Source organism: Vulpes lagopus, chromosome 2, assembly GCF_018345385.1.
Source record: "Vulpes lagopus strain Blue_001 chromosome 2, ASM1834538v1, whole genome shotgun sequence".
Classification (NCBI taxonomy): Eukaryota; Metazoa; Chordata; class Mammalia; order Carnivora; family Canidae; genus Vulpes; species Vulpes lagopus.
The window spans coordinates 140,233,986-140,251,130 of NC_054825.1; the positions used below are offsets into that span (position 1 = coordinate 140,233,986).

General features: G+C 36.4%; 1 protein-coding gene across 2 annotated transcripts in view; it reads left to right on the forward strand.

The window, feature by feature from the left end:
* Positions 1-17,145, forward strand: part of CARNMT1 (carnosine N-methyltransferase 1) — a 42,428-nt gene that overhangs the window by 14,451 nt on the left and 10,832 nt on the right. For both annotated transcript variants that reach the window (XM_041740889.1, XM_041740899.1), the window contains exons 4-6: positions 11,252-11,392; positions 12,309-12,487; positions 15,077-15,190. In XM_041740889.1, coding sequence (XP_041596823.1) covers positions 11,252-11,392; positions 12,309-12,487; positions 15,077-15,190 — 434 coding nt within the window. The remainder of the gene's footprint in view (positions 1-11,251; positions 11,393-12,308; positions 12,488-15,076; positions 15,191-17,145) is intronic.

The following is a 17,145-nucleotide window of genomic DNA, read 5'->3' on the forward strand; positions in this document are numbered from 1 at the left end:
TGTATTGTCTAGTTGGCCTTTAACAGGTAATGGCTGCTAATCCATCTGGTTTGGATTTCTACATGGGTATACCATGTAGATTGTAGCTGGGTGCCATGAAAATCACCCAGTTATTCTTGTGGACAGTACGTTTTTGACATGCTGTGCTATAGTTACCTGCTGAACACATAGTTGAAGGGATAATAGGTTCATTATAGGTTTGTGATTCCTGTATCACTTAAAGCTTTCGTTATTCCATCATTGATGGCAGTATGGCACTTTACTGATTTTCAATTCTATGAATATTTCTCCAATCAGATTTATAGAGTTCTGGGGTCTGAGACCCAGAAATAACTCTGTAAGTGACTAACATTGGAAGCACAGGTGAAATTATTATATTCCATACCATGTTATATTATATATATATATATATTATATTCCATTATATGCCATGTTATATCACTCTTTAAAAAAAAAAAACAAAATAGCTTCCAGTGCTTGTTTTTGCATGTCAAAATATCTGATGTACAAGGTTCAGAAGTAATGTATGTAATAATTCACTGACTTTTTAAAAGATATAATTTAGGAAGAAGTGCTTTTTTTTTTTAAGATTTTATTTATTCATGAGAGACAGAGAGAGGCAGAAACATAGGCAGAGAGAGAAATAGGCTCCCTATGGAGAGCTCAATGCAGGACTCGATGCCAGGACCCTGGGATCACCAGAGTTGAAGGCAGATGCTCATCCACTAAGCCACCCAGGCGTCCCTGGAAGAAGTTTTTTTAATGACATATTTTTCTAGAAAGAAGTTTACTTCTTTCACATTTCAAATACTTCAGCCACTAGAATTGATTGACATGTATAGTACTCACTTAAGCTCTTAATTCACATTTTTAGCAGCCACAGACTTGTTAATGCATTTTGTATTCTCAGGTTTATCAGTGAGGATATAGTATGCTTGGGGTTCCTAATTTTTTAAAATACTGACTTTTCATGGTTTTTGTAGTCTTTATTATGTTTGAGTTAAAGATGATTTGCATTGGTGAAACTGTAACCTTTGACCTTTTTTGGTTTTTATGCAAGTATTGATTCTTTGTTGGATATATGTTGCAAGTATTTTCTCCAATTCTGTAGTTTGTATTTTCACTTTCTTGATGTCCATTGATGTATAAAATTGTATAATTTTGGTGAAGTTCAGTTTACCTGTTTTTTTCCTTTTGGTGCTAGTGCTTTTCATGTCATGTTTATGAAATCATTGTCAAATCAGTGCCATGAAGATTTTCCCCAATACTTTCTTCTAAGAATTTTTTTAAAAAAATTCATGAGGGGGAGGGGGGATTGGCAGAGACATAGGTAGAGGGAGAAGCAGGCTCCCCATGGGGAGCCTCATGTGAGACTGGATCCCAGGACTCTGGGATCACAACTTGAGCTGAAGGCAGATGTTCAACCACTGAGCCACTCAGGCATCCCTCTTCTAATAATTTTATAGTTTTAATTCTTTGAGTTCATTTTATATGTGGTGTAAGGTAAAGGTCTAACTTCATTTTTTTACATATGGATATCTGGTTTTCCCAGCAACATTTGTTAAAAGACTATCCTTTCCTCATTGAATTATCTTGGTACTATTGTTGAAAATCAATTGACCTTACATGACAGGGTTTATTTCTGGGCTCTCTGTTCTATTCTGTTGGTCTGTACGTTGGCCTTTATGGCAATTCCGCAATATTTTAATTTCTGTAGCTTTTTAAGTTCTGAAGTCAGGAAGCATAAATCCTTCAATTTATTCTTTTCCAAGATAGTTTTGGCTCTTTGGAGACCTTGCAATTCCATATGAATTCCAGAATCAGCATTTTCATTTTTGGAGAAAGGCTATTGCAATTTTGTTAGGAATTGTCTTAAATATGTCAACTGGTTTGGAAAATATTGACATCTTAACGATGTTAAATCTTCCTATCCATGAACACAGGATGTCTATTTAGATCTTCTTTATAATTTTTTTCAGCACTGTTTTGTAGTTTTCAGTACAAGTCTTTCTTGACCTTGGTTATATTTATTCCCTAAGTATTTAGTTCTTTTTTTTTTTTTTTAAGATTTTATTTATTTGAGAGAGAGTGAGTGTGAGAGAGAGAGAACAAGCAGGGGGGAGGGCCAGAGGGAGAGGGAAAAGCAGACTGCTGATTAGGGAGCCCGATGGGGGCTTGATACCAGGATCCTGAGATCACGGCCTGAGCTGAACACAGCTGCTTAACCCCAGGCACCCTGTATTTAGTTCTTTTAGATGTTACTGTAAATGGAATTGCTTTCTTAATTTCCTTTAGGATTGTCCATTGCTAGTGTATAGAATCACAGCTGATTTTTATGTATTGATTGTGTGAATTCTTTGCAATTTTCTACATACAGGTTCAGAGCATCTACATATAGAGATGGTTTTCCATCTTCTTTCCACTCTGGCCAGAACTTCTGGTACAATGTTGAATAGCAGTGGTGAAAGGGGGCACCTTTATCATGTTCTGGGTCTTAGAGGGAAAACTTTCATTCTTTCACCATTGGGTATGATGTTAGCTGTAGGTTTTTAATAAATACCCTTTATCATATTAAGGAATTTTCCTTTGATTCCTAGTGTCCTGAGCATTTTTATCAATAAAGGGTGTTGGCGTTTTATCAAATGTCTTTTCTGTGTCAAATGAATAGAACCTTTGTTCTGTTCATGTGATAGATATATTGATTGATTTTCTTATGTTGAACTGCTCTTGCATTAATGACATACTACTATTGGTCCTGGTGAACAATCCTTTTAATATGTTGTTGGGTTCAGTTTGCTAATATTTTGTTGAGGATTTTTACATCTGTAAAAAAGGATTTTACTGCTGATTTGTTCTTGTGAATTTTCATTTCTTGTGATGATGTTATCTTCTTTTGGTATCAGGATAATGTTGGCCTCATAGGATGAGTTATAGGAAGTGTTTTTTATTTTATTTATTTTTAAATTTATTTATTTATGAGAGACACAGAGAGGCAGAGACATAGGCAGAGGGAGAAGCAGGCTCCATGCAGGGAGCCTGATGCAGGACTCAATCCCAGGAACCCAGGATCGTGCCCTGAGCCAAAGGCAGACACTCAATCGCTGAGCCACCCAGTTGCCCAAGGAAGTGTTTTTTAAATTTGGGGGAAGTTTGAGAAGAATTGGTGTCCATTCATCTTTATTATTATTAAAGAGGCAAAGATGTCTCCCAACAAAGAAAAATCCTGACCAGATATGTAATAGAATTTACTTCTAAAACCATCTGGTCAGGATTTTTCTTTGTTGGGAGACATCTTTGCCTCTTTAATAATGGAATATTGAGGTGGCAATGTTGAAATACGCTTTTAATTTTCCTTTAAGATATGAAGTCTTCCTCAATAATGCTTGTTTTGAAAACTAGGCTTTAGTTGGAATAAATAGCCAAAAATCACAGTTTTTAAAGAATACCTTTGTTTAATAAATGCTACAATTCTTTTTTTTTTTTTTAATTTTTTTATTTATTCATGAGAGAGAGAGAGGCAGAGAGGCAGAGACGCAGGCAGAGGGAGAACCAAGCTCCATGCAGGGAGCCCGACATGGGACTCAATTCCCAGACTCCAGGATCATGCCCTGCGCCAAAGTCAGTGCTAAACCGCTGAGCCACCCAGGCTGTCCAAATGCTACAATTTTTTTTTTAAGTGCTACAATTCTTACCAATAGTTTTACATTAAATATTCTACAACTGTTAAAATTGTGATGTGAAGGCAGCTTGGGTGACTCAGCGGTTTAGCACCGCCTTCAGCCCAGGGCCTGATCCTGGAGACCCGGGATCGAGTCCCATGTCGGGCTCCCCGCATAAGCCTGCTTCTCCCTCTGCCTGTGTCTCTGCCTCTCTCTCTCTCTCTCTCTCTCTCTCTTCTGTCTCTCATGAATAAATAAATAAAATATTAAAAAAAAAGAATTGTGATGTGATTATTATGGACTTTTATAAACATTGATATATTATAGGATGTATTGTATTATAGGATGTGAGTTTCTAGTTGGTTCTCTCTGTCATGCATATATACAGTGCTCTAAAAATAATCAATAATAGTTGAATAGTCTGTAAACATAAAGTCCAGATCTTTCTCAAAATTCAAAATATATCTGTTTTTGAAAAGTAGGTTATGAAGGAAGGCTCTTTACAATTGGAATGTACAAAGTTTGTGTATATATGGAAGGCTGAATGCCAAATGCCCATGTTAACATCATTTCTAGCACTTTAAACATGATTTTGTTCATATTCATTGAATCATGTATATTACCATGGTGTCCAAACAGGATAACAATGTCCACTATGCTAAAGGGCATGCCATTGTTAAAGGTACTTAGTGAACTGACAGAGTATTATTTTACTGTTTTCTGTCTACTATTTTATTACCATCATTGCTACTGACAGAATGTGGGCTGATGAGAAAAGAATAAACTAACTCTTGATGATTTTAATAGGTTATTTTATTTTTTAAAGATTTATTTATTTATTGAGAGAGAGAGAGAGAGAGAGAGAGAGAGCATACAAAGGGAGAGGGAGAAGCAGCCAGATGCAGGGCTTCATGAGCCGAAGGCAGATGCTCAACCAACTGAGCCACCCAGGCGCCCCCCCCCAAAAGGTTATTTTAAAATAAAAGAATAATTTTTTCAATTAGTTAAAACATACCATAGTGCTCAAAAATTTTAAAACTTCACAGGATTTAAAGTCTCTCTGCCATAAATTTTACCCAGCCACCCATTTCCCTTCCCTGAATATAATCAATGTTATCAGAGTAGATAGATGACCTTTAAATGAAGTGTGCCAAAATATCTGTCAAACTTTGTTTTTGTGCCATTCTTGGACCCAGTGGAAAAATTTCATTATCTCTTACTATGTCATTTGTTTTGCTTAATTAATTTAGATTGATTTTCTTACAGTTAATAAGATGAGCTATCAAAAAACCTTAAAGAAATAAAGTTAATAAAACAAAGTCCATATCCATGTTAAAGTCATAATTTTGCCATAAAAAAGTAAACCCCTAGTCCTGAAAAAAGGACATTAATTACAGCCCTTCAGTATCCAGATTGATTCTTAGGTAAATCCTGGTCAGCTGGGTCATATAAATTTCTAGGATCCTGTTTATGCCACAGCAAGCACATGATAATTTGATGTCTTTATACTTCAGAGTAGATTTGACTCAAATTAATGTCAGCTTTTGTTCGTCCTTTTTGAAATTTCAGTGAAGGCCTTTTCTAACCAAGCTGCATATTAGTATACTTAAATATACATAGAATTAACTATACCTGTGAGCATTAAAATATTTTTTTCCTGTGAAAACACACTGTTTTGTTAGTTTGTCCAGTTTATCTCTGTTTAGAGTTTATTGTTATTTTTTTAAGTAGGCTCCATACCCAATGGAGGTTTGAACTCACAATCCTGAGATCAAGAATCAGATACTGTACTGACTGAACCACTCACACCCACAAGCAGCTTTGAAGTCACAGATTCACATTGTATTGGGGTCTATTTGTTAATAAAGAAAATGTTTTTTTAATTGTGCTGAATGCCAACCATTTTGGTAGTTGGTAGCCTCTAGTCTGGAGTTTTAAATAGATTTGGACTGTACTTTAGTGAGCAGTTGCTCATTGAAATTAACAATGTAATTTTTCTTGAAGTATGAGCTCAGAATTTAAATCTTTTTCTCAAGTATGAACATAAGCACAGTAACTTTTCATGTCATGGTTTGAACAGTAATAATTGAGAGTTTCAAGTTTTCAAGTGACTTAATTATGTTATCATTTGAATTTAAGAATTTTGTGTGATCGAGGATCCCTGAGTGGCTCAAGCGGTTTAATGCCTGCCTTTGGCCCCGGGCGCGATCCTGGAGACCCGGGATCGAGTCCCGCATCGGGCTCCCCGCATGGAGCCTGCTTCTCCCTCCTCCAGTGTCTCTGCCTCTCTCTCTCTCTCTCTCTCTGTGTCTGTCATGAATAAATAAATAAATCAATCTTTAAAAAAAATTTTTGTGTGTGTGTGATCAAGTTTATAGTTGCTAAGGAAAGAGATTCTTAAGTTTGAGTCCCACCTGAAATGAAAAATCACAGCCGTGTGGAACCATATTCTTTTGTGAATCCTGAAAACTGTTGGACTGTATTTTTATATCTTAATTTCACTAACCCATCCTATTTTAGAAGAAAATGAAGTGATACTTTGCATGTGGGAGAAATCTATTGTCTTTGCATTTCACTCCAAAAAGATACAGATATATTATTGACTAGATGAATGTATTATTTCTTTAATATAGTTGGTCATTAGGGAAATATATGGTGAACTTTAAAGAAGCGTTTTTTAAAAAAAATAAATAAATAAATAAAGAAGCGTTTTTTCCCTACTTACATTAAATTATATAAATCATAATTTATGAAAGGATTTTCTCAGCTAAAGAAACCATTTAAAAAGAGAAAATGGAAGAAATGTAGACTGCCAAATAATGCAAGAGTGGAGACTGAAAATTTAGATCTATCCCTCTCCTAAAAGTTCTCTTAGACCAAAGACAAATATTTATTTCAGACCTTTCAAACAAGATCCCAAGCTCTTAAAGTTCAGGATTTCAAGTGCTTATAAATCTAGAGTAATAATAATTCAGTGGAAAAACAATTCAAGACTAATAACCCAGTAGAAAAATGTGTAAATAGTTCACAGAAAAAAGTACAAGACCTCAATCTCATAAGAATATGCAAATGTGAAAACCACACTAAGATGACATTTTTCACCTATTACTTTGCAAAGTTTAAAAGTTATATATCTTACTAAGGGTAGAGAGACATACAGCTTGCTGAAGGAAGAATAAATCAGTAAAATCTTATGGAGGGCAACTTGGTAGTATTTAACAAAATTTAAACGCATATCTTTTGACTCTTGGAATTCAATTTTGGCGAAGCTTTCTACAGATTCTTGCATTTGGAAGATCATTTATGCCAAGGATATTGGCTTTAACATTATAATAACAAAAGATTGGGAAAAAATCTAAATGTTCTTAATTAGTGGATTTTAATACATAATGGTACAGTCATGCAGTGGAGTATTTATTCAGTCATAAAAGAGATTAAGGAAACTGTATATAAATGGGAAAGGTGTTTAAGATCCATTAGATCAGGGATGGCCAACTTAAAGGGACAGCTAGTAAATATTTTAGACTGTTCAGGGGGGATGCAGCCATAGAAAATTTGTGTGCGTGACTATGTTCCAGTAAAACAAAAACAAGTGACAGGCCTGTGGGTCATAGAAAACTTGGTATATAAACTATAACAGAGGTATGAAGTGCTGAAATTACTGAGAAGTGAGTTCAAGCTTTGCCTGAGATATTTGGGAACGGGTTCAGAGATAAGGCGATAATTTAAACTGAGTTTCTGTGGGTATATAGCTCTGAAGATTAAGGTGAGAAAGTGTTTTTCTGGAATTGGTGAGAGGCTGTTGGCTACATGGGAGTTCTTTGTTGAGAGTGGATGAAGAGGTAAACTGGGATATTTTTGAAGGGGCCAGACACTAATGGAAGTTTTAACCAATTTTCTACTTTGAATAAAAAATATTTCAACACCTAGCTCTTAAACCTTGAAATTTTGCCATAGTTACTTCAGGGTCTTGTTTTGTTTGTGTGTGGATTTTTTGGTATATTTTTTAAAAGAAAGATTGCAGATACAGTTGAAACCATGCCCTGTAAACCACACTGAGTATATTCTTCTCTCTTTCCAGAGGTAACAACTAATATGAAGTTGTTACTCTAATCTTACTTTTCCATAATAACTACATGTTTATATACTTTTAAGCAAAACATTTTATTCTTTATATTGTGGAAGTTCATAGAGGGGGTTGTGTCATTTTGCAATTGGCTTTTGCTCAAAATTATGTTTTTACTATTTCTCTCTGTGGATCAGCACTGGTCAATAGAAATATAACACAGGCCATATATGTTATTTTAAATTTTCTAGCAGCTACATACAAAGCCACAGATAAAATCAGTATACTTTAATAAGACAATTTATCAGAAATATTATTTCAGCATATAATCAGTATGTGAGATTATTAATGAGGTATTTTACATTCTTTTTTTTTATACTGAAATCTGGCATCTGTTTTACACTAGCAACACGTTGGACTAGCCACATTTTAAGTGTTCAGTAGCTACAAGTGGTTAGTGATTTTTACTGTATTGAACAGAGAACTGGGATTCAAACAGAACCGAATGCTTCTAGTGCTTGAAAGTGTATACACTGCTAAACGCCAAAGGTCAGCTAAGTGTCAGCATGTTGACACAAAAGTATTTTGTGTGTTGGAACTTGCTAATCTGCAACTGCAACACAAAAATCATTCTGTGTCTGATAAAGGAGACTTCTCAGGAACAACATTTACTGCGGGTAATAGTTGGAGCACAAAACACGGTACAAGCAGGATCCACGGCTTCTTTACGTTCTGTGTAGGTACACTCTCTTCATTTTTGCTTGTATGGGATAAACTGTTCAAATTTTTCCTGCTGTTATCAGGGTTATCACATTTGTAACAAATATACTGCTTCTGCATAGTTGGACCTTAATAACTAGGTAAACTATTATGCTTACTCATTTCCCCTTAGAATCGCTAGCAGCACCATTTGATTATTGAGTGCCATATTATAATGCCTCTATTCCTGGTTTTCTAAGTTTCAGTCAAGTATAAAGTCACGTCACCCTAATGGTCTGTATGTAGACTTTATTTCCCTTATTTTGCACAGAAATACCTTCATAGAAATGCCCTAGAGTTGATATGGAGTCATAGCAGGAACTCCCTTTTAAAATGCTTTAGTTTTATACATATTCATTGCTTGATTTTTAAAATCTTTTTTTCAGTTCTCTGGTGTTTGTTTTAATGTATCTCCTTTAGTATGCCCACAGAAATCCTTTTGTCATACTATAGATAATTGATCTATCATAATCTTTGTGAACTTTTAATCTAGGGTCTTTTTTTTTTTTTTTTTTTTTTTTTATCTAGGGTCTTAATACAGTCTGCATTCCCTGGCTTGAGGACAGCCTTTTAGTAGCAGTTTTATACAGCACTTCCTGCCACAAGGTGGGGTTAGAGAGTTCTGTGGGCCTGTTTAGATTTGGAGAATTTGATCTTAGGGGTCATAAAGTTACTTTCCATAAATTGACAAAATAACTGTCAATACTATTATTAACACAGCTTTCCCTTAGGGTTAGCATGTTTTCTAATTTCTTCTTGGTAGGTTTTTCTCAGCCCATCAGCCATCGAGACAATATTAGTGATTATTTATATAGCAATTTAAATACTCTTCTATGAATTTACTTTCAAATCCAGTTAGTTTTGTTGCATTATGTTACCTTTTTTTTTTTTTTCTTAATCTAAGGTGAGAACAGCCGCTTGGGAAAAATCATGTTTTGATTGGGCAGATGGGAACTGAGAAAAGAAAAGAGGTAATTCTGGGAGAGTATGGGTTTTGGTGGGTCTGATAGGGAGTGGAAAAAGAGAGAGAAGCTTGGGTGGGGTGCCACAGTGGTAGGTCTGTCATACAAAGGATAGCATAGAGTTCTGCGACCAGTAGTTTTTCAAATTCTAATACTGAAAATATGTATATGCTTCTGTGCTTGTTAGATAACTGATACAGGTAGGTCTAAACCACATGAGAGGATGTTTCCCATTTTCTTCATTAGGAATTTAATCAGTTACATCAGTTAAAAATTAAAGTGTTTGCAGACAGACATTGTGTGTAATCTGAAATGAGAAAACATTTTGTTTTATTTTGGTGAAAACTTATACGGCAGCTTGGCATCAGTTTGCTTGAATCAAGTATTAAAGAATGTCGCCTAATCCTAATAAGCCTATTTATCAGAAATCATTTTTAACAAATTTTGATTTATGCTTTATTGTGTATATAAAAATTCAACAGTTAAACTGAATAGACTTTGTTAAAGTTCTTATACAAATACATATATATTTCAGACTGGATGACCCGGGACAAGTTCCCATGTTACTATAATCGTAGACTGAATTTTCAAAAGCCTGGGATGCCTGAGTGGCTTGGTGGTTGGGCATCTGCCTTTGGCTCGGGGCATGATCCCAAGGTTTCAGGACCGAGTCCCGCATCGGGCCTCCTTGCATGGAGCCTGCTTCTCCCTCTGCCTGTGTCTCTGACTCACTCACTCTCTCTCTCTCTCTCTCTCATGAATAAATAAATAAAATATTTAAAAAGACACACACAAAAGTCTGACAGTTGTGTTTGTTTCTTTTTCATTTCAGAGTGGGAAATGCAGAGATTACATTATGGGCCACTAATAAAAGGCCTGCTGCAGTTTGGAGCACACCAAACTTAAAGACCATATAGTATAAAGATAGGAAAGAGAGAGGATTCTACATGGGGATAATTTGGAAGTTGGATTTGACTTAGGAACTAAATTTGGAGAATGCAGATAATCTTGAAATCTTTTTCATTGACATGATGACAGCTGATTATACACACTTGCCTTTAGTTTTCTATAAGAATATCATTTTGATTTCCTTAGGGTTATATTGACTTGCTGGAATTCCTGATAAAGTCCCTTGCTTTGCTAAGGTTTTTAGCTGTTTGGAAATGGATGGTGGATTTTACAGTGAAGGGAATTTGTGACTGTCATGTGATGCTAATAAGTGAAGAGCAGTCTTGTTGTGACCCTGTTGTTTGGTGTGATGTACTTTTCATTATTTATGCTCTAATGGCAATTCTTCATTTTCCCTCCCACCAAATTCTTTTGCCGGTTAAAAAATATAGGACCTTAAAGACGTAACTAAAACATTAAAATCTACATATATTTTCATCTATTTAGTCACACAAATCATTGTGTTAGTTACAGAATTTAGAAATAATGTTTTGTTTCACTGTCTTATAAAATAACTATGTTCAATCTCTGTGTATTGGGATCCCTTTGGGATAATTTTTCTTGAGATAATTGTACAAGTGACAGCTACTTTAGGAGTATGAGTGTCTTCATAAGTCTTATTTAGGGCGTAAACCCTCATATGATATTTGAACTTATGATAATTCCTCACACCTTTATTTTTTCATTTATATTTAGAAGTATTTCTCTCAATTTTAAGAAGTCCGTCTTGAGTGAGCTTATTCTTACTGAATATCTAAGTTTTTAGTTGTTAATGTGGATTTTGTGTTTTTTTTTTTTCTTTCTTTCTTTCTTTCTTTCTTTGAGGGGTTGGACATAATTGCCTTATTTCATTTCAGGGATCCTTCTAAAGTAAATATTCTGGTACCTGGTGCTGGACTAGGAAGACTGGCCTGGGAAATAGCTATGCTAGGTTATGCTTGTCAAGGAAATGAATGGAGTTTTTTTATGCTCTTTTCTTCCAACTTTGTACTCAACAGGTATTTAATTTACTTTTTGCTGGAAATAGTGATTTCTCAGAATCAGATTGACTTAACCTATTTTTGAACAATTCTGAATTTGAAGATAAATATATAGTGTTTAATGATGATATGTATCATAAGTGTTTCTTATATTAAAATCAAGTTGCTTATACAAATTACCACTTTTAATCAGTTCTTAACACTGAAACAGGATGGATAAGTGACTTTTTAGAAAATGATGGGACGTCCCATGAAACTGGAATGCTCCCTGTGCAGAATTTCAAGACTGTGCATGATCCAGGAAGGAATATTTTCTCATTATTTCTTAAACTTCTTCACCCTTTTGTTTCTTTAGTAGAATAAGAGTTCAGTGTAGCAATCGTTACTTTTCCTTTAATCAGATTCTTATAAAATGGCCAAGTATGCTCCTATAACTGAGTTGGAAACATCTCTCAGAATTTCTGTGGCCTTTAGAAAATAGTGGAAAAGAGTTGTTATTTTTAAAGCCAGAAGAGGTTCATTGGAAAACATAACTAGTTGTCTTGTTTAAATTATATGCTGTCCAGGATGGGTTAGGGAATGGTGAGAAGTTAAAACAGAGAATTAGAATAGTTGGGTAGCATAACAAACCCATACCACTTTTTTCAGAAAGGGTTGGCCTGTTTTTTACTTGAGTTTGAGGTTTGGAAATACATTTTTTAAAATGTGAATGAACAACACACTTAGATCTCTGAATTTTAATTGTTTTTTTCCTGTTTTTTAATTCACGATACTCATCTGCGTGTAGATGTGCATTTTCAGATGATTGGTTGGGGTGTAGTATTAACACTTTAAGTATAAGTAAATCTTCAATCAGATTAAGTTTTAGTATTTAAAGTAGATTTTCTTGATAAAACTTTTAGTTAACACTGAATTTTGTGCTCATATTTTGCAGATGTTCTGAAATTAATAAATATAAGCTTTATCCCTGGATCCATCAGTTTAGCAATAACCGGAGGTCAGCTGATCAGATTCGACCCATCTCTTTCCCCGATGTTGACCCCCACAGTCTTCCTCCTGGTTCTAACTTTTCCATGACTGCAGGAGATTTTCAGGAGATCTACTCAGAATGCAGTAAGTCCAAAACAAGCATTGAAAAGTTCTCTTTATTCTAAATTTAATGAGCTAAGTTTATACTAAGCCAAAGTATTGATCATTCATTTTGATAGCAGAATAGAAGATTTACTTCAGTGACAAGTTAGGATATTTTCAAAATCTTGTCTAAGGTAATGATGGGAAATATAAAGAAGTATAAGATCCCACAATTAAGAAATATAGCATCTGTTGGGTCTATTAATAAACGACAACATGTAAACAAATTCAGTGAGTAATGAATATGATAGAGATAAAAGTAGATTCGTGTGGGGAAGGAGAACTTTGTAGAAAGAAGGCTGTCACTTCAAGAATGGGGAGGCAGGGATCCCTAGGTGGCTCAGTGGTTTAGTGCCTGCCTCTGGCCCAGGGCGCGATCCTGGGGTCTCCGGATCGAGTCCCACGTCGGGCTCCTGGCATGGAGCCTGCATCTCCCTCTGCCTGTGTCTCTGCCTCTCTCTCACTCACTGTCTCTGTCTAGCATGAATAAATAAATAAAATCTTTAAAAAAAAAAAAAAAAGAATGAGGAGGCAGAGTTAGGAAGGTAGGAATGAATGAGGTAATCGGGGATGGTGGGACAGCATGACTGGAAGGGAAAGAGAGATTGCTTTGGTAGTTTAATGGAAGATATGCCTATAAAGGGAGATTGGTTCCAGATTGTGGGAGACCTTTATAATCAGGCCATGAAATTGGAACTTCACCTTGGCAAACAAAGTTTGAGCTAGCATTAGAGAAAGGGAGATGGTAATAGAGAGAGGGTTCGGTGTGGGGGGTGGGGAAGTGGCAGTAAAAGGAAGAAGAAAAATAGTATACTGAGAGGTCAGCAAGATCATTCATTCAACAAATACTTATTTCAGCCCCTGCGAAGTCCCAGGTATGTTCTAGGCACGAGAAAGAGAGCAGTGAGTAAAGCAAAGTTCTGTACACGGGAATTTGATTTCCAGTAAGGACAGGGAGCAAGAACAAATTTAATATTGTGAGGAAGAATACTAAGGCAGGGTAATAGGGACACAGAGGGATTGGGAAGAGGGTGTTGTATTTATAGAGTTATCAGGGAAGGCTAGCAGAACTTTTTAAAAATGTTGAGCAGAGGAATGTCTGGGTGGCTCAGTGGCTGAGCATTTTTCTTCGGCTCAGGTCATGATCCTGGGGGTCCTGGGATCGAGTCCTGCTTCTCCCTCTGCCTGTGTCTCTGCTGCTCTCTCTCTGTCTCTCATGAATAAATAAAAATATCTTAAAAAAAAAAGTTGAGGGCAGCCCAGGTGGCTCAGCAGTTTAGTGCCGCCTTCAGCCCAGGGCATGATCCTGGAGACCCGGGATTGAGTCCCGTGTCAGGCTCCCTGCGTGGTGCCTGCTTCTCCCTCTGCCTGTGTCTCTGCCTGTTTCTCTCTCTCTATCTCTCTGTCTCACATGAATAAATAAATAAAAGTCTTAAAAAAAAATGTTGAGCAGAGAACCTTGAAAAAGTGAAGAGGCAAACCATTCGATATTGGAGGGAAGTGTTACAGACAGAAGGAATGGTGAGGGAAGAGGGATTTGTGTGGGGAAGGTGCTTGTTCTGCTCAAGCAAAAGCAAGAGGCTACTTTGGTGTAGTGAGCAGCAGGCACAGTGGTGGGAGAGGAGATTGGGGAGGGTTGCTGAGGCCAACTTCAACTAGAGAGGTAGGAAGCCATTGGAGGGACTGGGCAGGGGAGTAACACAATAGTCAAGTTTTTCTTTATCTTTTCCTGAACTCTGACATTGGGATAACCTGTATTCTGAAGGTAGAGAGAGAGAGAGAGAGAGAGATGGAAAATGTTAGGGGTTGGAGATAGGTTAGAGAACAAGTTCTCGAAAGAGAGGTGACATAATGGAAAACATCACTTGGGTGAGTACAGGTGACCTTGCTCTGTAGCAGGGCTTGAGAGAGCAGATGGTGAAGGTCATCCTTTGTTGGATCAGTGCCTTTATGGACCTGAAATTTGTGGACTCCAGCCTCTGCCTGTGTGCTGGGGCATGGCCTCCACGGGGCACTGTTCTCTCTTGGGATTCCTTGCTCTGCTTCTGACTGCCTCCTCCCCCTGTTCCACTGGTGACTATCCGAAGTCCTGGTGGAGAGTTTAAATATTGTTATGCCATTTGTTTCTTGCTTGGCAACAAGTGCATACAGCCTTTTTTTGTAACTTGCCAGAATTAGTGGTCAACACCAATTACATCACAGTTTAAAATTCAAATGACTGTTACTTCATCTTAACCTATTTGAAAGGAAGACTAGACATTGAGTAGATTATAAACAAAACTCTTCAAGTACCATTTGATAAAGATACGTAGTTAACATAGGCTATCAAAAATGGTTTCCAAGTTAATTATCAAATTATCAGTAAAAACTTTCATGAATTGCGAAGTATCTCATAAATGATTGTTTGGTTATCCTAATTACAGTGTTGATTGGAAGAGTTTAGCTACTGTATTCCTCCAGTTAAATGAAATATTCATAATCTGTAAGAGGTAGCTGGTACATTTGTAGAAGTAATTAAAAGAAAAGGCAGCATAACATAATGAATGTAGTAATGTGGTTTTCCTCAAATAGATACCTGGGACTGTATTGCTACCTGTTTCTTCATAGACACAGCTCACAATGTAATTGATTATATTGATACGATATGGAAAATTCTCAAGCCAGGTGGAATTTGGATAAATCTAGGTAAGTTCTTTGGTGTTTATTAGAATCTCATATGTTAATCTGAGTACTTACAGCTATTCTCTAATAACTTTGTAGTACCAAATGTTCACGAAGGTTATAGTTATGTTGTGTAAGTTCCTTTAGACTGTATCCGTTAGTATGTAGTTCCTCTGAGAGCAGTGGAAGCCCCAAGAATTGTGTGTTCTTAGTAGATCATTCTCATAGCAGTCGTAATTAATCTGATGGTAATCCTTCTCTCATCTTCCACCACCCACCCCTCCATCAAGACTGCAACCTGTTGTGTTTTTTTCCTTCTATAATGAAACATTTGAAAGAAAGCACTTACCTCTCCCATAGAAACTTCCTCCTCAGTACATATGCTTAGTGGGAAAAGACTAGGTATGGTGACTTTCAGCACTACCTTAGTTTAAGGAAGAGAGTCATTTCATTTATGCAGAAACCTTTTTACTGCATCCTACTGCTAGGTGATGAATATTCGTATCCAGGATCTAGAGGAAGTTGCCAGTTTTACCCTCCTCTTCTAAAATAAAGGGAGACTAATGATAACATTAAGGTAAATATACTTTTCTAATGAGATGTATAATCCATGTTAAGAAAGACATCATGGCTAGAATATAAACATTTTCAGGATCTGGGTTATTACACTACATAAGAGGACGGACAACACATTGTGTGTGAGTCCATGGCTTTAGGATTGGCCTAGTTCTGTTGTTGTTCTGCCTTGTGCTCTTTTTTTAATGATTGGACTTTACCACAGATTTTGCCATTAGGACTAAGACAAGAGAGAGAAGTAGGTCTGTCCAAACTTCTCTTTAGAATTTCATGGGACATGGGATGCCTGAGTGGTTACTCAGCGGTTGGGCGCTTGCCTTCAGCTCAGGTTGTGATCCCAGGGTCCGGGATTGAGTCCCACATTGGGCTCCCTGTGAGGAGTCTGCTTCTCCCTCTGCCTGTGTCTCTACCTCTCTCTCTCTGTTTGTGTCTCTCATAAATAAATAAATAATAAATAAATAAATAAATAAAACTTAAAAAAAAAAAAAGAATTTCATGGGACAGACGAGAGTGGCTGTAAAATGTAACCATAATTTGAAACAGTTATCCCAAACCTTAGGTCCTCTTTCAAAGTAGTCACTTCTCTAAAATAAATTTCTTTGAAAATTTCCCAAGGAATGATTGAAATGTGATACAGTTGAGCCTTGAACAATGTGGGCCTTAGGGATGCTGACCCCTTGCACAATCAGAAATCTGCATGTAACATTTGACTCCCCAAAACAACTACTGATAGCCTGCTGTTGGCCAGAAGCCTACTGATAACAGTTGGCTCGTATTTTGTATATTGCATGTATTATATACTATATTTTTACAGTAAAGTAAGATAAAGAATGTTAAGAAAATCGTAAGAGAAAATACATTGGCAATACTGTGCTGTATTTATCAACAAAATAAAACGTGGAGAAGTGGCCCTGTGCAGTTCAAACCTGTGTTGTTCATAGGTCAACTGTATTACCACCATGGGTGAGCAAATAACCTTATTTAATCTCAAAACAACCCTATGTTGAAATGGTACTTCCACTGTTTTATAGTTGAAGAATTGGAGTCTTGCTTTAAGTAACTCGCAGTGGGGTCCTAGAACTTTATATATATGGCAGAGGCAGGCTCACAGCCCAGAGCCAACCCCTTGAATGTCTAACCAGCTAGTTCTGTAGCTGGGGTCAGTTTATAACATAGCATTAATAGGTCATGTTAAATTATGTGACTAATATTTTTGACCCCAGTTACTGATTTTGGTAAGGTTTCTTGTATTTCCAAAGCATTAACTTTCACAGAAACAGCTTTTGTTTCCTTTTTTTTTTTTTTTAAGATTCTATTTATTTATTCATGAAAGACACAGAGAGAGAATGAGAGAGAGACAGAGACACAAGCAGAGGGAGAAGCAGGCTCCCTGTGGAGACCCT